Source organism: Phocoena phocoena, chromosome 2 (genome assembly GCF_963924675.1).
Source record: "Phocoena phocoena chromosome 2, mPhoPho1.1, whole genome shotgun sequence".
NCBI classification, from domain to species: Eukaryota; Metazoa; Chordata; class Mammalia; order Artiodactyla; family Phocoenidae; genus Phocoena; species Phocoena phocoena.
In genome coordinates, this window is record NC_089220.1 from 161,622,964 (window position 1) to 161,645,783 (window position 22,820).

The window sequence follows — 22,820 nt, forward strand, 5'->3', positions numbered from 1 at the left end:
TACTACCTTGCAATAAAGTCATTCTTTCCACTATGTGGAGAGATTCCAAGGTTCTCAAAATCTCCTTTCCTGTCTGGGAACGTAATGGGAATCCCTTGTATGTATCAATTCATCCACTCATTGCAGTCAGGGTTCTACAATTACTTAAACCACTTAAAGCCTAGAGAACAGTGGCTTTCTTAAATACTGAACCATCAATAACACATCATCAATTATTACTGGTACTGCTGAATGTAGGACATTATTGATAAAAATAAGTGGAATATGAAAATTGCCCAGAAGTGAGGAAAACCAACATTAGACACATAACACTAAACAGAAAAAAAATTATATGATACTACGGAGCAACGTCTATAAAGTTCTTGGGGAAAATATTAAACCTCCATTCTAATTTTAAAGATATTATCATTTAAATGTGAAGCCAAAATGCAACTATTTTCAAGAATTCAGAGATTCAGAAACTATTTTACCACACATTCTAACCTAGCAAAACAATAAGTTAATCTCAGAAAAGTGAACACAAGAAAAAGCTATAAGCAAAGTAACAAGGAAATACCCTACTCTACAAAATTGTTAATGGGGCTGGCATTTAACGTAGCTGTTATAAAAAGCTTCCTAAAGAGAAGATAGATAGCATAATGTTTAAAAAAAAAAAAGGAAAATAATAGTAATATGAAACTGACATACCAGATAGACACAGGGTGCCACAGAAGCCAAGGGAAAGGCACTTCAAGAACAAAATGGTCAACAATGTCAAATCTGCTGAGGTGTCAAGAAAGATGCACACTTGATTTAACACTAGGGGAGTCATTACTATCTTCAGATGGCTAGTTCAGTGGACATTGGGGGCAGAAGGCAAACTGAAGTACAGATAAATGGGAGAAATATGAAGTAAGTATAAGAATATTTTTGAAGAGTACTGTGTGGGAAAAGGTAGAGCAATGTTGGTCAGTACTGGAAGGAAATATGCACTCAATGGAAGAATTTTATAAAACCTTGTTTAAAAGTCAACATTTTACTTTTTTATGATGTTAACATCCATAATCACATTCCCTGGATACTAAAAATTACTAAAAGGGTAGAATACATCTTGATATTTTTATGGGCTACTTGTATTTCCTCCTTTGCAAACACCTTTTTTATCTCCTTTGAGCATCTTGTATTGATTTACCTTATACTTACTGACAGGTAAATGTTATCTATATACTCTGGATTTCCTCTGTCTGATATATGTGATCTAAGTATTTTCCGCTATTTGAAACTTCTCCTGCACTTCTCTTTATGAATTTTTTACACAATAGAGGTTTTAATATAGTTGAATTTAGCGATCTTTCTCTTTATGACTTATATATTCTTCTGTAATTGTTCCTTGCTCCAGGTCATAACGACAGTCTCCTATATCTGTTTCTAAATATGTTATTGCTTTTGATTTTTTATTAGGTCTTTAGTCCATCAGAAAATGATTTTTGTATATACTATAAAGAATAAACTATTTTTATCTTATAAATAACCATTGTTCCAGGGCCATTTATTATGCTACTACTTCTCTATCATTAATAAAATTTTCCATATATAAAAGGGTCTATTTCTGAGCCTTTATTCAATTCCATTGGTCTATCTAACCTTGCACCAAAAGCACACAACCATAATTAATATAGCTTTCTAACAAGTCTTGATATCTGCTAGGGCAAGTCCTCTCACCTGTTCTTTGTCTTCAGAACTCACTTGGTTATTCTTGGTCCATTTAACTTCTATATAAAATTCACAGTCAGTTGCAAATTTCCACCAGAAAGATAAACCTATTTGGGGAATTAGGGAGTGATGACAGCAAAAATGGCTGTAGGGAGTTCCAAGGGCCTATCCTTCACAGAAAACACTGAAGAAAAAGTGAGCAAAAACTGTTACAATCAACTTTGTGAAAACTCTGGGAAACAGTGAAGGCTTTACAGGAGCCAAATAGTGATGGATCAAGAAAAATGCAGGTTAAACATGCTAGGAGACCTTTGCGGCATTTAAACTTAGCCTTGCCCCACCCACTTCCCCAGAGCACTGGCAGTCTTAAAGACAGCAGCCTCCATTCCTGGTGTGGGTATATATTACAGTTCTGGAGGAAAAAAGAGGAATTGTGTTTTTCTATTTTGTCCTGTCTAGAGGTTGCTTGACGGACTTGTAGCTTTTACCTTTGTTTCATCTCAGAACTCTCTCAGGGCAGAAAACCAGCGAAGTGGAGAGTATTCCTCAAAAAAACTGAAAGGTAGTTAAACAAGCCACTGCTCCCTGGAGAAAATGATTATAGCTGAGGCAAACGATATACATGTCAAAGCCTAGAAGTAAAAACTGGAGAGAGTTATTTTGGAAAAATAAGGATTTTGAAATTCCCATATATTAGGGGGAATCTAGTAAGCTACACACTTGCCCAGGGCAGGACTCATGCTCAGAAAATATCGTAGTAGACACTAAACTTTCACCTCTGCCTCGTCTTTAGCTCCACACAAGTAGAAAATTAAGGCTAAGGCAGTTCTGTAAACAGCCTGGCTAAGTTTTAAAGAAGTGCCTCAAAACAGAGCCAGTCTTCAAATGCCAGGAGAATATTTTTTTCCTCCTTTTCTTTATGTTTTTGTGGCTCCAGGCACTTAAGGAAATCTCTTGTCAAACCCACTAGTTGACCACATCTATAGGAACAGAAACCTGAGAGAAGAAACACAACAAAAACTACAGACTTGAAAAATAAATAGTTTAGATTTCTATTTTCCAATTTGGCATGTAAGGAGACTAGATCCACCACATTGTCCTAACAACAAGTAAAAAGCTGAACAAATTAAAAATCAACAAATCTTCTTAAATCTATCACAGTACTAAAGTCACAGAGCAAAAACCATGGCCTCCAAAATTAGAGAGACAGGCAATACAGAAGATCACAAATTACTGGAGCAGAAATCTGTGAGCACAAACTTCCACAGTACTGGGGTACAAAAACCTAAAGTGTAAATGATGAATCGCTGCAGGCTCAGCATGGACAAGCTTGAGAGTTAAAAATTCTGGGGATGGGGCCAAGTTTTGAGGGATTTTTTTAGTAATTAAACATACACTTACTACTTGGTGTTTACCCAAATGAATTGAAAACTTATAGACATAAAAAAACCTGCACACAGATGTTTATAGCATCTTTATTTGTAATGGCTAAAACTTGGAAGGAAGCATGCTGCCTTTCAGTAGGTAAATAGATAAACAACCTGTGGCACAAGACAATGGATTATTCTGCACTAAAAACAAATGGGCTATCAATCCATGAAAAGACATATAGGAATCTTAAATCCTTACTACTAAGTGAAATAAGCCAATCCAAAAACACTCCAAACTGTATAATTCCAACTATACAACATGGTAAAAAAGGAAAACTATGGAAACATAAAAATCAGAAGCTTCCAGGATTTTTAGGGGGCAGGAAAGGATGCATAAGTGGAGCAGAGAGGATTTTTAGGGCAGTGAAACTATTCTGTATGATAGCATCATTGTGGATGCATGTCATCATACATTAGTTAAAACCCACAGAATGTACAACACCAAGAGGAAACCTTATGTAAACTATGAACTTTGGGTGATAATGCTGTCAATATAGGTTCATAATTCATAAAAAAGATATCACTCTGGTGCACAATGTTGATAGTAGGGGAGGCTGTGCAAGTGGGAAAAAGGGGTATATGGGAATTCTCCGTACTATCCGCACAGCTTTGCTGAGAGCATAAAACTGCTCTTAAAATAAAATCTATTTTATAAAATAATAGTTTAGGAAAATCACTAAACAATCAATACTCACAGCAAGAAATAAGAATAAAATTTGAGGAGAGGAAAATCTGATATCCACAGTTATAAAATTAAAAATGTCTAGTTTTCAACAAAACTTATGAAGCATTCACAAGAACAAGAAAGTACGACTAATTCCTTGGAAAAATAAACAAACATTGTCCCTGAGGAAACTCACATATTGGACTTAGTAGACAAAAACTTTAAATCTACCGCCTTAAACATGCTCAAGAGCTAAAGGAGAGGCTGCGTTCAAGATGGCGGAGTAGAAGGATGGGCTATCACTCCCGCTTGTGAGATCTCTGGGAATCACAACTAACTGCAGAACAATCATCGACAGGAAGACACCAAAAAAAATACCCCACATCCAGAGACAAAGGAGAAGCCACAATGAGATGGTAGGAGGGGCCCAATCACAGTAAAATCAAATCCCATAACTGCTGGGTGGGTGACTCACAGACTGGAGAACATTTATACCACAGAAGTCCACCCACTGGAGTGAAGGTTCCAAGTCCCACATCAAACTTCCCAACCTGGGCATCTGGCAATGAGAGCAGGTGTTCCTAGAGAATTACACTTTGAAGGCTAGTGGGATTTGATTACAAGACTTCGACAGGACTTGGGGAAACAGAAGCTCTACTCTTGGACAGCACACACAAAGTAGCGTGTGCATCGGGACACAGGGGAAGGAGCAGTGATGCCACAGGAGACTGAACCAGACCTACCTGGCTAGTGTTGAAGGGTTGCCTGCAGAGGCGGAGCGTGGCTGTGTCTCACCGTGAGGACAATGACACTGGCAGCAGAAGTTCTGGGAAGTACTCCTTGGCGTGAGCCCTCCCAGAGTCTACCATTAGCTGCACCAAAGAGCCTGGGTAGGCTCCCCTGTTGGGTCACCTCAGGCCAAACAACCAACAGGGAAGGAACACAGCCCCACCCATCAGCAGACAAGCAGATTAAAGTTTTACTGAGATCTTCCCACCAGAGCAACAGCCAGCTTTACCCACCACCAGTCCCTCCCATCAGGAAACTTACACAAGCCTCTTAGATAGCCTCATCCACCAGAGGGCAGACATCAGAAGCAAGAACAATAATCCTGCAGCCTGTGGAACAAAAACCACATTCACAGAAAGACAGACAAGATTAAAAGACAGAGGGCTATGTACCAGATGAAGAAACAAGACAAAACCCCAGAAAAGACAACTAAATGAAGTGGAGATAGGCAACTTTCCAGAAAACGAATTCAGAAAAATGATACTGAAGATGACCCAGGAACTCGGAAAAAGAATGGAAGCAAAGATCGAGAAGATGCAAGAAATATTTACCTAGAAGAATTAAAGAACAAACAGAGATGAACAATACAATAACTGAAACGAAAAATACACTAGAAGGAATCAACAGCAGAATAACTGAGGCAGAAGAACGGACAAGTGACCTGGTAGACAGAATGGTGGAATTCACTGCTGCGGAACAGAAAAAAGAATAAAAAGAAATGAAGACAGCCTAAGGGACATCTGGGACAACATTAAACACAACAATATTTACATTAAAGGGGTCCCAGAAGGAGAAGAAAGAGAGAAAGGACCCGAGAAAATATTTGAAGAGATTATAGTCAAAAACTTCCCTAACATGGGAAGGGAAACAGCCACCCAAATCCAGAAAAAGCAGAGAGTACCATACAGGATAAACCCAAGGAGAAACACACCAAGATGTATAGTAATCAAATTGCAAAAAATTAAAGACAAAGAAAAATTATTGAAAGCAGCAAGGGAAAAGTAACAAACAAGGGAACTCCCATAGGGTAAGAGCTGATTTCTCAGCAGAAACTCTACAAGCCAGAAGGGAGTGGCATGACATATTTAAAGTGATGAAAAGGAAGAACCTACAACCAAGATTACTCTACCCGTCAAGGATCTCATTCAGATTCGATGGAGAAATCAAAGGTATACAGACAAGCAAAAGCTAAGAGAATTCAGTACCACCAAACCAGCTCTACAACAAACGCTAAAGGAACTTCTCTAAGTGGGAAACACAAGAGAAGAAAAGGACCTACATAAACAAACCCAAAACAATTAAGAAAATGGTAAGAGGAACATACATATCGATAACTACCTTAAACGTGAATGGATTAAATGCTCCAAGCAAAAGACACACGCTCGTTGAATGGATACAAAAACAAGACCCATATATATGCTGTCTACAAGAGACCCACTTCAGACCTACGGACACATACAGACTGAAAATGAGGGGATGGAAAAAGATATTCCACGCAAAAGGAAATCAAAAGAAAGCTGGAGTAGCAATTCTCATATCAGATAAAACAGACTTTAAAATAAAGACTACTACAAGAGTCAAAGAAGGACACAAAATAATGATCAAGGGATCAATCCAAGAATAACAATTATAAATATTTATGCACACAGGAGCACCTCAATACATAAGGCAAATACTAACAGCCATAAAAGGGGAATCGACAATAACACAATCATAGGAGGGGACTTTAACTCCCCACTTTCACGAATGGACAGATCATCCAAAATGAAAATAAATAAGGAAACACAAGCTTTAAATGATACATTAAACAAGATGGACTTCATTGATATTTATAGGACATTCCATCCAAAAACAATGGAATACACATTCTTCTCAAGTGCTCATGGAACATTCTCCAGGATAGATCATATGTTGGGTCACAAATCAAGCCTTGGTAAATTTAAGAAAACTGAAATAGTATCAAGTATCTGTTCTGACCACAACGTTATGAGACTAGATATCAATTACAGGAAAAACACTGTAAAAAAACACAAACACATGGAGGCTAAACAATACACTACTAAATAACCAAGAGATGACTGAATAAATTAAAGAGGAAATAAAAAAATACCTACAAACAAATGACAATGAAAACACGATGACCCAAAACCTATGGTATATAGCAAAAGCAGTTCTAAGAGGAAAGTTTATAGCAATACAATCCTACCTCAAGAAACAAGAAAAATCTCAAATAAACCACCTAAATCAATTAGAGAAAGAAGAACAAAAAAAGCTCCAAAGTTAGCAGAATGAAAGAAATCATAAAGATCAGAACAGAAGTAAATAAAAAAGAAATAAAGGAAAGATCAGCAAATATCAATAAAACTAAAAGCTGGTTCTTTGAGAAGATAAACGAAATTGATAAACCACTAGCCAGACTCATCAAGAAAAAAAAGGAAAAGTCTCAAATCAACACAATTAGAAATGAAAAAGGAGAAATAATCACTGACACTGCAGAAATACAAAGGACCATGAGAGATTACTGCAAGCAACTCAATGCCAATAAAATGGACAACCTGGAAGAAATGGACAAATTCTTAGAAAAGCACAACCTTCTGAGACTGAACCAGGAAGAAATAGAAAATATAAACAGACCAATCACAAGCACTGAAATTGAAAACTGTGATTTAACATCTTCCAACAAGCAAAAGCCAAGGACCGATGGATTCACAGGCAAATACTATCAAACATTTAGAGAAGAGGTAACACCTATCCTTCTTAAACTCTTCCAACATATAGCCAAGGGAGTAACACTCCCAAACTCATTCTATGAGGCCACCATCACCCTGATACCAAAACCAGAAAAAGATGTTACAAAAAAAGAAAACTATAGGCCAATATCACTGATGAACATGGATGCAGAAATCCTCAACAAAATATTAGCAAACAGAATCCAACAGCACATTAAAAGGATCATACACCATGATCAAATGGGGTTTATCCACTTGATAAAGAAATGCAAGGATTCTTCAATATATGCAAATCAATCAATGTGATACACCATATTAACAAATTGAAGGATAAAAACCATATGATAATCTCAGTAGATGCAGAAAAAGCTTTTGACAAAATTCAACATCTATTTATAAAAACTCTCCAGAAACTAGGCATAGAGGGAACTTAACTCAACATAATAAAGGCCATATATGACAAACCCACAGCCAACATCATTCTCAATGTTGAAAATCTGAAACCATTTCCTCTAAAATCAGGAACAAGACAAGGTTGCCCACTCTCACCACTCTTATTCAATATAGTTTTGGAAGTTTTAGCCACAGCAATCAGAGAAGAAAAAGAAATAAAAGGAATCCAAATTGGAAAAGAAGAAGTAAAGCTGTCACTGTTTGTGGATGACATACTACACATAGAGAATCCTAAAGATGCTACCAGAAAACTACTAAAGCTAATCAATGAATTTGGTAAAGTGGCAGAATACAAAATTAATGCACAGAAATCTCTTGCATTCCTATACACGAACGATGAAAAATCTGAAATAGAAATTAAGGAAACAGTCCCACTTACCACTGCAACAAAAAGAATAAAATGCCTAGGAATAAACCTACCTAAGGAGACAAAAGACCTGTATGCAGAAAACTATAAGACACTGATGAAAGAAATTAAAGGTGGTACAAACAAATGGAGAGATATACCATGTTCTTGGAATGGAAGAATCAACACTGTGAAAATGACTCTACTACCAAAAGCGATCTACATATTCACAGCAATCCCAAACAAACTGCCAATGGCATTTTTCACAGAACAAGAACAAAAAATTTCACAATTTGTATGGAAACACAAAAGACTCCGGATAGCCAAAGCAATCCTGAGAAAGAAAAATGGAGATGGAGGAATCAGGCTTCCAGACTTCAGACTATACTACAAAGCTACAGTAATCAAGACAATATGGTTGGCACAAAAACAGAAATATAGATCAATGGAACAGGATAGAAAACCCAGAGGTAAACCCACGCACTTATGGTCACCTTAATTTTGATAAAGGAAGCAAAAATATACAGTGGAGAAAGACAGCCCCTTCAATATGTGGTGCTGGGAAAACAGGACAGCTACATGTAAAAGAATGAAATTAGAACACTCCCTAACACCATACATTAAAATAAACTCCAAATGGACTAAAGACCTAAATGTAAGGCCAGACACTATAAAACTCTTAGAGGAAAACATAGGAAGAACAATCTTTGACATACATCACAGCAAGATCCTTTTTGACCCACCTCCTAGAGAAATGGAAATAAAAACAAAAATAAACAAATGGGACCTAATGAAACTTACAAAGCTTTTGCACAGCAAAGGAAACCACCAACAAGGTGAAAAGAAAACCCTCAGTGTGGAAGAAAATATTTGCAAATGAAGGAACTGACAAAGGATTAATCTCCAAAATATACAACCAGCTCATGCAGTTCAATATCTAAAAAAAAGCAACCCAATACAAAAAGGATAGAAGATCTAAATAGACATTTCTCCAAAGAAGATATACAAATTGCCAACAAACACATGAAAGGATGCTCAACATCACTAATCATTAGAGAAACGCAAATCAAAACTACAATGAGGTATCACTTCACACCAGTCATAATGGCCATCATCAAAAAAATCTACAAACAATAAATGCTGGAGAGGCTGTGGAGAAAAGGGAACCCTCTTGCACTGTTAGTGGGAATGTAAATTGATACAGCCACTATAGAGAACAGTATGGAGGTTCCTTAAAAAACTAAAAATAGACCATATGACCCAGCAATCCCACCACTGGGCCTATACCCTGAGGAAACTATAATTCAAAAAGAGTCATGGGGCTTCCCTGGTGGCGCAGTGGTTGAGAGTCCACCTGCCGATGCAGCGGACACGGGTTCGTGCCCCGGTCCGGGAAGATCCCACATGCCGTGGAGCGGCTGGGCCCATGAGCCATAGCCACTAAGCCTGTGCATCCGGAGCCTGTGCTCCGCAACAGGAGAGGCCACAACAGTAGGAGGCCCACGTACCGCAAAAAAAAAAAGAGAGAGCCATGCACCAGAATGTTCATTGCAGCACTATTTACAATAGAGCCAGGACATGGAAGCAACCTAAGTGTCCATCAACAGATGAATGGATAAAGAAGATGTGGCACATATATACAATGGAATATTACTTAGCCATAAAAAGAAACGAAATTGAGTTATTTGTAGTGAGGTGGATGAACCTAGAGTCTCTCATACAAAGTGAAATAAGTCAGAGAGAGAAAAACAAATACCGTATGCTAACACATATATACGGAGTCTAAAAAAACAAAAATGGTTCTGATGAACTTAGGGGCAGAACAGGAATAAAGATGCAGAGGTATAGAATGGACTTGAAAACACGGGGATGGGGAAGGGTAAGCTGGGACGAAGTGAGAGAGTAGCACTGACATACATACACTACCAAATGTAAAATAGATAGCTAGTGGGAAGCAGCCGCATTGCACAAGGAGATCAGCTCAGTGCTTTGTGACCACCTAGAGCGGTAGGATAGAGAGGGTGGGAGGGAGATGCAAGAGGGAGGGGATATGGGGATATATGTACACATATAGCTGATTCACTTTGTTATACAGCAGAAACTAAAACACTGTAAAGCAATTATACTCCAATAAAGATGTTGGGAAAAAAAAGTCAGTTGCATTCGTATATGTTAACAATGACCAATCCAAAAAGAAAATTAAGAAAATAATCCAATTTACTATAGCATCAAAAAACATAAAAATATTTAGGAATAAAATAAACCACGGAGATGAAAGATTTTAACAGAGGGAACTATAAAACATTGCTAAAAGAAATTAAACAAGATACAAATAGATGGAAAGACACCCCATGGTCATGGATTGGAAGACTTACTACTGCTAAAATGTACATAATAGCCAGTGCAATCCCTATCAAAATCCCAATGGCATTTTCTGCAGAAATAGAAAAAATACTATCATTCATATGGAATATCAAGGGCCCCCAAATTGCCAAAACAATCTTAAAAAATCAAAACAAAGTCATAGGCCTCAACCTTCCTGATTTCAAGATACCCTATAGCAAAAGTAATTAAGACAGTGCTGCACTGTCATAAAGATAGATACATATGTACACCTAAAACTAATACAGGGTTATATGTGAATGATATCTAAATTTTTTTTTTTTTTTTTTTTTTTTTTGTGGTACATGGGCCTCTCACTGTTGTGGCCTCTCCCGCTGTGGAGCACAGGCTCCGGACGCACAAGCTCATGGGCCATGGTTCACGGGCCCAGCCGCTCCGCGGCACATGGGATCTTCCCAGACCAGGGCACGAACCCGCATCCCCTGCATCGGCAGGCGGACCCTCAACCACTGCACCACCAGGGAAGCCCAATATCGAAATTTTTTAAAATAAAAATAAAAAATAATTTAAAAGATACATAAACCAATGGAACAGAATTGAAAACCCAGAAATAAACCCTATTATATATGGCAAAATGATTTTATACAAGAGTACCAATGGGGAAAGAACCATCTCGTCAACAAATAATGCTGAAAAAATTAGATATCCACATGCAAAGAATAAAGTTCATCCTTCCCTTACACTATGTATAAAAATTAACTCAAAATGGATCCATAACCTGAATACAAGATCTAAACCTATTAAACTGCTGGAAGAAAACACAGGGGAAAAGCGTCAGGAAATTGGATTTGGCAATGATTTCTTGGACATGACACCTAAAGCCCAAGCTTAACAAAAGCAAAAATAAACTAATGCAAGACTTCCCTGGTGGTCCAGTGGGTAAGACTCTGCGCTTCCAATGCAGAGGGCCTGGGCTCAATCCCTGTTTTGGGAACTAGATCCCACATGCATGCCACAACTAAGAGTCCACATGCCACAACTAAGAAGTCCACATGCTACAACTAAGATGTCTGCATGCCACAACCACGAAGCTTGCATGCCGCAACTAAGACCCAGTGCAGCCAAAATAAATACATAAATAAATACATAGAAAAAAATAAAACTTTGAAAAAGAATGAAAAAAATAAACAAATGGGTCTACATCAAATTAAAAAGTCACCACACATCAAAGGAAACCATCAACAAAATGAAAAGGCAATCTATGGAAGGGGAGCAAATATTTGCAAGCCATATATATTACTGTAAAAAGGCTTAATATCTAGAATATATAAGGAACTCATGCAACTCAATAGCAAAATAACAAATAACCTGATTTTAAAATGGGCAAAGAAATAAAAAAATGAATAGACATTTTTCCAAATAAGACATACAAATGAACAACGGGTACATGAAAAGGTGTTCAACATCACTCATCATCAGGGAAATGCAAATTAAAATCATATGAGATATCACCTCATACCTGTGAAAATGTGTATTAAGAGAAAATAAGCACTGATAAGGATGTGGAGAGAGGGAACCCTCATGCACTGTTGGTGGGTGTGTAAATTGATATAGCAACTATGGAAAACAGTATGTAGGTTTCTAAAAAAAAATTAAAAATATAAGTACCATATGATCCAGCAGTCCCACTTTCAGGTATATATCCAAAGGAAACAAAATCAGTATCTCAAAAAGATATCTGCACTCCCATGGTCTTTGCAGCATTATTCACAATAGCCAAGATATAGAAAAAGTCTAAGTGTCCATCAATGGATGAATGGATAAAGAAATTGTGATATACATACAAAATGGAATATTATTCAGGCATTAAAAAAAGAAGGAAAACCTGCCATTTGTGACAACACTGATGAATCTGTAAGACACTATGGTAAATGAAACAAGCCAGACACAGAAAGAAAAATATTTCATGACCCCATTTATACATGAAATCAAAACAAACAAAAACAACCCCTCATAGTAACTGAGAGTAGAAGGGTGATTACTAGGGGCCAAACAGAGGGGGTCACAGGAAGTTATTGTTTAATGCATACAGTTTCAGTTTTGCAAGATGAAAAGAGCTCTGTAGTGGAAGGCAGTGATGGTTACACAATATAAATGTACTTAACACCACTGAACCGTACACTTAAAAATGCTTAAGAGAGTATACTTTATGTTCATTTCCCAATTAAAAAATTAGAAAAAGTGTGTATATAAATATATATATGTGTGTGTGTGTATATATATAGCAAAACACGAGAAAGTATATTTTATAATGTTACTAATGCTTATGCATCAGAGTAACATTACACATAATTTATTTTCCTATGTACTTTTCATACTTCTTTAAATGTTCCACAATAATACTTTCAAAATCAGCTAAAACACAATGAATGTTATTTTTCAAAACTCACAAAATAAGAAAATGTATTACCAAATAATACATATGGCATTATTTAATTTCTAAAGAATAATATGTATAACTATGGAAAAATAAGAAGGTAAACAAAAATATGTTGACAAGAGTTATCTCAGGGAAACAGGATTATGATGACTTTTATTTTCTTTTTGTATGCCTTCATTTTTAAATTTTCATTATTTATGCCATTACTTTTGTAATATAAATGTACTTACTTAAAAAACACAGTAAAATATAAATACTACATATGAAAATATTAATGACCCAGTCAATGCTGTACATAAAGGACAATTCACAGACATAAATGCCTACGATAAATAATGCTTTCCAATGCTTTTTTTTTTCTTTTTTTTTTGCGTTACACGGGCCTCTCACTGTTGTGGTCTCTCCCGTTGCAGAGCACAGGCTTCAGACACGCAGGCTCAGCGGCCATGGCTCACAGGCCTAGGCGCTCCGCGGCATGTGGGATCTTCCCAGACCAGGGCACAAACCCATGTCCCCTGCATTGGCAGGTGGACTCTCAACCGCTGCGCCACCAGGGAAGCCCTCCAATGTTCTTTATAACTACTTAAGGCACTATATCTAGACTAATATTGCTGCCTGGATTATCATATTCAAGATCAAACAACCAATATAACTTTAAATATTTTATTATTAAAATGATTGTTAATAATAATGAATAGTAATTATTATCAGTTTATCTTGTTTTATTATTATTAGTAGCTTATAATTAAAATATTAAGTAATATTTTATGCTTAGCAGTTTCCACAGAATACGTACATTACGTTCTTCCTTAGCTGCTGCTTCTAACTGAGCTGCAAGTTGTGAACAACATACCAAGAATGAATTCAGTTCATTCTCAACCTTATGAAAAAAAGAGAAAGTTACTTTTATTTCAGAATTCATATGCATATCCATCTATATTTTAGAATATTTAACTACTTTTGAAAATAGTTTTGTGTATGTAATTTCTGTCCCTTGAAATGCATAAAATGAGAAACCATGTTCCAAATGCTATACCAGCAAATTTTCCCAGAAAGAAAGTACATTCTGGGTAGTGGCTCAGTAATGACATATACCCAGCTATGTCTCTCTTCACATTCTCCTCTACACAGGTGTAGAAAATCAAGCATTCCAGCCTTAGCCTTCTGAAATTTAGGGGTAGCAGAAAAAGTACACACTTAAATATACGTTAAATAATGCTTTGTGTTAAAAAATGAATGCTAATTATGACTTCTGATTATAACTATACTTGCCAAGAGATAATAGTCTTTCACCCTTACTTAATGAGCAATAGAAAATTTTGAGGAAAAAAAGTTACATATTAAAATGTCACAACGACTGAATCTCTTTTAGTAGAGCAGTGATCTGTAAATCCGAGAATTGACCAAAGATAAATAAACCTCAGATGCTTATATACAGTTAGAATTCTGACAGAATGTTCTCCAGGACAAATATGATCCCTCAACATTACATTTTAAACATACTCAGAGGTTCATATTTTTTTATCATGGTAAAACCTATAATCATATAAGAGACAGAGGGGGAAACTAAAATAGTCATTCAGGAGAGTGGGAAAATGAATTAACTAGAGTTACTAATCACAAATATAAAGTGAGACCATTAGCAGACTTGGGGATTTTCTTCCACCCACATTCAGGTGCCACAAATAGACGATGAACATCAATTTGATCAAGATACATATTCTTTTCAAGTGCACACAGAACATTATCCAGGATAGATCACATGCAGGGCCACAAATCAAGCCTCGCTAAATATAAGAAAACTGAAATATCAAGCATCCTTTCTGACCACAACACTATGAGGCTAAAAATCAACTACAAGAAAAAACTGCAAAAAACACAAACACATGGATGCTAAATGATATGCTGCTAAACAACCAGTGGCTCAATGAAGAAATCAAAGAGGAAATCAAAATATACCTAGAGACAAATGAAAATGAAAGCATGATAATCCAAAACCTATGGGATGCAGCAGAAGCAGTTCTACAGAGGGAAGTTTACAGCAATACAAGCTTACCTGTGGAAACAAGAAAAATCTCAAACAACCTAACCTCACGCCTAAAGCAACTAGAATAAAGAACAAACAAAAGCAAAAGTTAGTAGAAGAAAAGAAATCATAAAGATCAGAGCTGAAATAAATGAAATAGAGATTAAAAAATCAATAGACAAGACCACTGAAATCTAATTCTTTGAAAAAACAAACAAAATTGATAAAACTTTAGCCAGACTCAAGAAAAGAAGGGAGAGGGCCCAAATCAATAAAATCAGAAATGAAAAAGGAAAAGTTACAACCAACACCACAGAAATACAAAGGATCATGAAACTACTACAAGCAACTATAAGCCAATAAAATGGACAATCCAGAAGATATGGACAAATTCTTGAACCAAGAACAAAGAGAAAATATGAACAGACCAATTATCAGAACTGAAATTAAAAGAGTAACGTAAAAACTCCCAAAAAACAAAAGTCCAGGACCAGATGACTTCACAGGTGACTTCTACCAAACATTTAGAGAAGAGTTAACACCTATCCTTCTGAAAATATTGCAAAAAACTGGAGAGGAAGGAAGACTTCTGAACTCATTCTATGAGGCTACCATCACCCTGATACCAAAACCAGACAAAGATACCACAAAAAAAGAAAATTACAGCCCCATATCACTGATGAACATAGATGCAAAAATCCTCAAAATACGAGCAAACCTACTCCAACAATACATTAAAAGGTTCATACAATATGACCAAGTGGGATTTATCCCAGGGATGCAAGGATTTTTCAATATCCACAAATCAATCAATGTGATACACAACATTAACAAATTGAAGAATATAAACCATATGATCATCTCAATAGATGCAGAAAAAACTTCTGATAAAATTCAACATCCATTTATGATTAAAAAAAAAAACTCTTTAGAAAGTAAGAATAGAGGGAACATACCCTCAACATAATAAAGGCCATATATGACCAACCCACAGCTAACATAATACTCAACTGTGAGAATGCCCACCCTCGCCACTTTTACTCAACATAGTTTTGGAAGTCCTAGCCACAGCACTCAGACAAAAAAAAGAAAAGGAATCCAAATTAGAAAAGAAGAAGTAAAACTGTCAGTTTTCAGATGACATGATAGTATACATAGAAAATCCTAAAGACACTACCAGAAAACTACTGAAGCTCAGCAATGAATTCAGTAAAGTTGCAGGATACAAAATTAATATACAGAAATCTGTCACATTTGTATACACTAACAACAAAAGATCAGAAAGAGAAATTAAGGAAACAACCCCATCACATCAAAAAATAAAATAAAATAAAGTACCTAGGAATAAACCTACCTAAGGAAACAAAAGACCTGTTCTCCAAAAACTATAAGATGCTAATGAAAGAAACTGAAGGTGACACAAACAGATGGAAAGATATACTGTGTTCTTGGATTGGAAGACTCAATAGTGTTAAAATGACCATACTACCCAAGGCAATCTATGCTTTCAATGCAATTCCTATCAAATTACCAATGCCATTCTTCACAGAACTAGAGCAAAAAAATTTTTAAATCTGTATAGAAACACAAAAGACCCCGAATAGCCAAAACAATCCTGAGAAAGAAGAATGGAGCTTGAGAAGTCACTCTCCCTGACTTCAGACTATACTACAAACCTACAGTAATCAAAACAGTATGGTACTGGCACAAAAAGAGACATATAGATTAATGGACCAGGACAGAAAGCCCAGAAATAAACTCAAGCACATATGGTCAAATAATCTACAACAAAGGAGGCAAGAATATACAATGGAGAAAAGACAGCCGCTTCAATAAGTGGTGCTGGGAAAACTGGACAGCTACATGTGAAAGGATGAAATTAGAACACTCCCTAACACTGTAACACAAAAATAAACTCAAAATGGATTAAAGACCTAAATGTAAGGGCAGACATTATAAAACTCTAGAGGAAAACACAGGCAGAACACACTTTGACATAAAACGTAGCAATATTTTTTTGGATCCCTCTCCTAGAGTAAAGGAAACAAAAACAAATGGGACATAATTAAACTTAAAAGCTTTCACACAGTAAAGGAAACCATCAACAAAACAAACTTACAGACTGGGAGAAAATATTTGCAAATGATGCTACCAAAAAGGGATTAATTTCCAAAATTCACAAACAGCTCATGTGGCTTAATATCAGAAAAACAAACAACCCAATCAAAAAATGGGCTGAAAACCTAAATAGACATTTCTCCAAAGAAGACATACAGATAGGCATATGAAAAAGAAGACATACAGGCACATGAAAAGATACTCAATATCGCTAATTATTAGAGAAACACAAATCAAAACTATAATGAGATATCACCTCACACTAGTCAGAATGGACATCATTAAAAAGTCTACAGATAACATATGCTGGCGAGGCTGTGGAGCAAAAGGAACCCCCCTACCTTGTTGGTGGAAATGTAAATTGGTGCAGCCACCATGGAGAACAGTATGGAGTTTCCTCAAAAAACTAAAAATAGAGTTACCATATGATACGGCAATCCCACTCCTGGGCATATATCCAGAGAAAACTCTAATTCAAAAAGATATGTGGGGGCTTCCCTGGTGGCGCAGTGGTTGAGAGTCCGCCTGCCGATGCAGGGGACACGGGTTCGTGCCCCAGTCCGGGAAGATCCCACGTGCCACGAAGTGGCTAGGCCCGTGAGCCATGGCTGCTGAGCCTGCGCGTCCGGAGCCTGTGCTCCGCAATGGGAGAGGCCACAACAGTGAGAGGCCCCCATACCGAAAAAAAAAAAAAAGATATGTGGGGACTTCCCTGGCAATCCAGTGGTTAAGAATCCATGCTCCCACTGCAGAGGGCACAGGTTCGGTCCCTGGTCAGGGAATTAAGATCCCACAAGCAGCATGGCACAGCCAAAAAAAAAAAAAAAAAAAAAAGAGAAAGAGAGAGACAAGGAAATAAAAACATTCAGATTGGACAAGAAGAAGTAAAACTGTCCTTATTTGAAGATGACATAATTGTCTATGTATAAAACCCCAAAACATCTACAGAAAGATTCCTAGAATAAAGAAGTACATTGAGCAAGGTTGCAAGATGTATGATCAACACACGAAAATCAATCATATTTCTATATACTAATAACAAACAGGTGGAAACTGAAATTAAAAATATAATGCCATTAAAAATCATTCCAAAAAACATGAAATATTAATGTATAAATCTGAAAAACAATATACAGGATCTTTATGATGAAAATTACAGAATGCTGAAGAAAGAAATCAAACAGGACAATGAAATCAATCAAATAAATGGAGAAACATACTATGTTTATGGTTTGAAAGACCCAACATAGGTATTTTATTACATGAAGCCAAACTCAATCCATAACTAACAAAACTAATTATAAAATAGAAGAATGACCAACGAGTACAGTGTATTATAGTCGACTATTAAGAAATATGTAAAAATAATTCGTCTCATCAATAGACTGAAGGTGAAGCACATAATCACCTTAATAGTTATATCATTTCAATATACACAACACAGACATTTACTAAAACTCAGTAATCTTTTCAATGTTGGGGGTTTTTTATTTAGCAAACCATAAATAGAAGAATACTTTCTTAACATAATAAAGAATATACATTGCAAACCAACAGCCAACCACAAGCTTACATATTAAACAAGAGATGCATTAGCAACAAAAGTAGGCTCAAGATATAGATATGCGGTGGTGTGATGATTTGGGAGATTGGGATTGACATGTATACACTGATGTGTATAAAATGGATGACTAACAAGAATTAAAAAAAAATAATAATAAATAAATAAAATGTTTAAGAACATATACAAATGCATGAAAACAAATTTAAAATTGAAATCCAATAAATACTTCAGTAATAAAAAAAAAGATATAGACATGCCTTAATTAAACTTTAAGATAAGTGTTGGCAGAGAATGGAAAAATCAGTACACTACTTTCAAGTTTCCTAGGAGGAACATATACAGACTCTAAAAGAAAATCTTAGCCCTTTTCAGTATTAATGTCTCTACATTAGCATTACATATACTTACAGGAAAGGTTAATCCTTCATGTTCAGGCTTCACAACTGGTTCTTCTCCACTTGGAATGTTAAATCCATAGGTTTCTTCCAAAGTAGAAACAACCTATGAGAAAAATCAAAGCAAATTATGTACTTATATAGGGTAAAAATATTACATTAAATCTAAAAAGATATTTAATCAACTATGTCAGAACCATTTTAGCAGTAAGACTTACTTCTACCAGTACCATAAACTTAAATTTTCCATCTCATGCCCCACCTCGTATCATCCTGAAGAAGGAGTATGAGCAATAGGCCTTGATCCCTCCCTAGCAATGAAGATAGGCCCTATGACTCTTCCATTTCTGTGTTGAAGGGAGTCTATGAACAGCTGAAGCATCAACTCTACTTACCATCAAAGTTTACCTCAAAATCTAATTGACTTGGCTTTCCTCTTTGAAGAGAGTGGGGAAAATAGGGAGATAGAGACCAGAAAGCAATACATTTTTAAAGGAAATTCTCTGAGCTAACCCCCTGAACTTAGGGCAAACTTGTATTTTGGAAGTTTGATGAACTATATTTTTTTTGTATATTTGTGCTATTCATCATTGTTCTCACTTGGTATTTGGTACATTTACAACTCAATTCTGGATCACTGTGCAAGGAACTCAGAAAAAAGGAAGAAATTTTTTCCCCAACACTAACAGCTAGAGTTTCTAAAGTGCAGAGAAGAGCTACAGAGCAGGCATGAGACTGAGAAAAGCCTATCCTTAGAAAGATCTGCTTGTGTCTCAGAACTTGGATTTCAGGAGGGTTCCCACTATTCATTGACTGATGACAGTGGCTCACTGTCCCTAAACTTATTGTACCAACTATATGATTTATGCTGAACACATGCTTTCCTTCAGGGAGTCTGGAATTTTGGTACATGCTAGGCAGAGAGTACCTAGGTGACCAACCTCCAATAAAACCCTGGGCACTGAATCTCTAGTGAACTCCTCTGGTAGATATTTCACATGTGCTGTAACAACTTGTTGGAGGAATTAAGCAAGTCCTGTGTGACTCTAAAGGGAAAGAAATCTTGGAAACTTGCACCTGGTTTCCTCGAGACTTCACCCCATGTGCCTTTTCCTTTTGCTGATTTTGCTTTTAATCCTTTCACTATAATATATCTTGGCCATCAATATGACTATATACTGAGTCCAGTGAGTCCTCAAAGGAAATCACTAAACCTGACGATGGTCATGGGGACCCCCAACCCAGGCACCAACAAGTATCTTACCATCTTCAGATGTTTGGTAATTTTCCTGATCAATTCATCTTCTGCTATTAACTCCTCTGTCTTACTTGATGGAATGGGCAAAGCATACCTTATGATGGATTCCCCTGTTGGTGGAGATCTTAAGACCATTGGTTCAAGTTTATCACGTACTAATTTTGCACTATGTTTTTCCTTTGGTTTAGGTGACAATGGTGAATTAAATACTCCTTTTATATATGTTAATTCTGGAACATTTGACAATTTACTACTAGATGCCAACAGATGCTTTACTGGCTTCATTTTGTTATTTACTTAGCTTCTGAATTATAGATGAAAAAATTTTATTCCTCCCTGTAAATAAAACATTAAGATTTCAGATTAAAAATGATGGCAGATTAAAAAGAATGAAATAATGCCATTTGCAGCAACGTGAATGGACCTGGAGATTATCATACTAAGTGAAGCAAGTCAGACAGAAAAAGACAAATATCATATGATATCGCTTATATGGGGAAATTATTATTTTTAAAAAGATACAAATGAACTTATTTACAAGACAGAAACAGACTCCTAGACTTAGAATAACAAACTTATAGTTACCAAAGGGGAAAGGTGGGCGGGGGGGAGGGTAGATAAATTTTGGGATTCACATATACACACTACTATATTTAAAATAGATAACCAGGGACTTCCCTGGTGGTCCAGTGGGTAAGACTCCGTGCTCCTAATGCAGGGGGCCTGGGTTCGATCCCTGGTGGGGGAACTAGATCCCACATGCATGCCACAACTAAAAGTTCGCATGCCACAACTAAGAAGTCCACATGCCACAACTAAAGATCCCGCATGCGGCAACTAAGCCCCAGTGCAGCCAAAATAAATGAATAAGTAAAAGAGATAGCCAACAAGAACCTACTGTATAGCAAAGGGAACTCTACTCAATATTCTGTAATAACCTAAATGGAAAAAGAATTTGAAAAAGAAGAGATAAATATACATAAAACTGAATCACTGTGGTGTACACCTGAAACTAACACAACATTGTAAATCAACTATGCTTCAATATAAAATAAAAATTTTAAAAAAGAAAAAAAAATGATAGCCAGACTATCAATTGCCATGAAGATGGTGAATCCCAAAATCAACTCTGGAGAAATTACAAAATGGAGAGGGAAACATTCCTAACAAAACAAAGAAAAAAAAACCAAACCTATGAGAAACCCCTAGACATGTGATTTATGTGTGGGCATTTAGCACAGGAGCTGAAGGAAGGGAAGAAGACAGTGGCAGTAGTGAAAGAACGTATTTAGAAAACTTTAAAATTTTATTTTTACCTTTCCCCACCATTCTTGAGCTAATATAGGCCCTTTATATATATCATTATTTCCATAAGCAGTAATAGCCTATTATTTGCTGATCCCAGGGTATCAGCAGAGTAATACCAGGGCAGCACCAATGTCATGCTAGAATAAGGAAGTATAGACTGGGTAGGACTTATTAAGCTTTCATTCTCCTACTTCTCTCTTTCCAAAGCTGATTAAGACGCAGAACAATTCCTCCTCCCATGGGAATTATCTGACAGACTGGCAAAATTAAGATAGAATAGCATTGGCTCTCTGTTGTCTGCAGTGCTCCACACATAGACTAGTCCCATTGTTGTGGGTTGAACTGTGTCCCCCAAATAGATATGTTCAAGTCCTAACCCCTGGTACCTGGGAATATGACTGTATTTGAAAATACAGTCTTTGCAGATGTGATCAGGTTAAAATGAGGTCATATTGCAATAGGGTGGGCCCTAAATCCAATAACTGGCGTCATTATAAGAAAGCCATGTGATGACACTTGTACACAGACGTACAGGGAAGAAGGCCACGAAATGACAAGGGCAGAGATTGGAGGGGTGCAGCTGCAAACCAAGGAATGTTAAGGATTGCCAGCACCCACCAGAAGCTGGGAAAAACCTTCGGGGGGAGCACAGCCCTACCAACACCTTGATTTCAGACTCCTAGACTCCAGAATTGTTAGATAGTAAATTTCTCTCACAATAAATTGTTTTAGGCCACCCTTTTTGTGGCACGTTGTTACGGCAGCCCTAGGAAACTAATTTGCTGATGGAAATGATTCAGTAGAAAGCAAAAAGTATGACTGGGAGAGAGGGAATTGCTGTGATGATACCCTTGAGTAAACAAGAAGAAACGGGTTTTAAGGCACGAATGCGCCAACTCACTTTAGACAGGAACAGGGAAACTTTACCTAAGGCTGCAGACAGGAAGGCAGAGATGTGGGCTACTTCAAGAAACCAACAGAAAAGGATGGGGCACTCACCAGGTGCTAGAAAACGGCCTAATAAATGGATCCATGAAAGTTCACAGAAACTTAAAAAAAAAAGTTACATGCAGTGAACACATAAAAAAATACTTAAGGATTTTACACATTTGCTCCATTTAACTCTCCTAACAATGCCAGGAGGTGGATACTCTATCACCATAAAATTACCCAAGTTTATCAGTCACTTTCCACCACGAAGACAAACGTTTTCTGGTTTCCCTTCAAGGATTAGCTTGATATCCATTTCAAGCCCTTTAACGACA

The 22,820-nt window shown here is 36.7% G+C and overlaps 1 protein-coding gene across 1 annotated transcript in view; it reads right to left on the minus strand.

Moving 5' to 3' along the window:
- The window catches only part of CCDC7 (coiled-coil domain containing 7), a 142,573-nt gene extending 122,041 nt beyond the window's left edge, over nucleotides 1–20,532 (minus strand). The window contains exons 1-3 of the mRNA XM_065871794.1: nucleotides 20,254–20,532; nucleotides 19,003–19,095; nucleotides 13,683–13,766 (exon numbers count right to left, since the gene is read on the minus strand). Of these exons, the coding sequence (XP_065727866.1) occupies nucleotides 13,683–13,766; nucleotides 19,003–19,095; nucleotides 20,254–20,532 (456 nt within the window). The remainder of the gene's footprint in view (nucleotides 1–13,682; nucleotides 13,767–19,002; nucleotides 19,096–20,253) is intronic.
- Nucleotides 20,533–22,820: the final 2,288 nt, after the last annotated feature.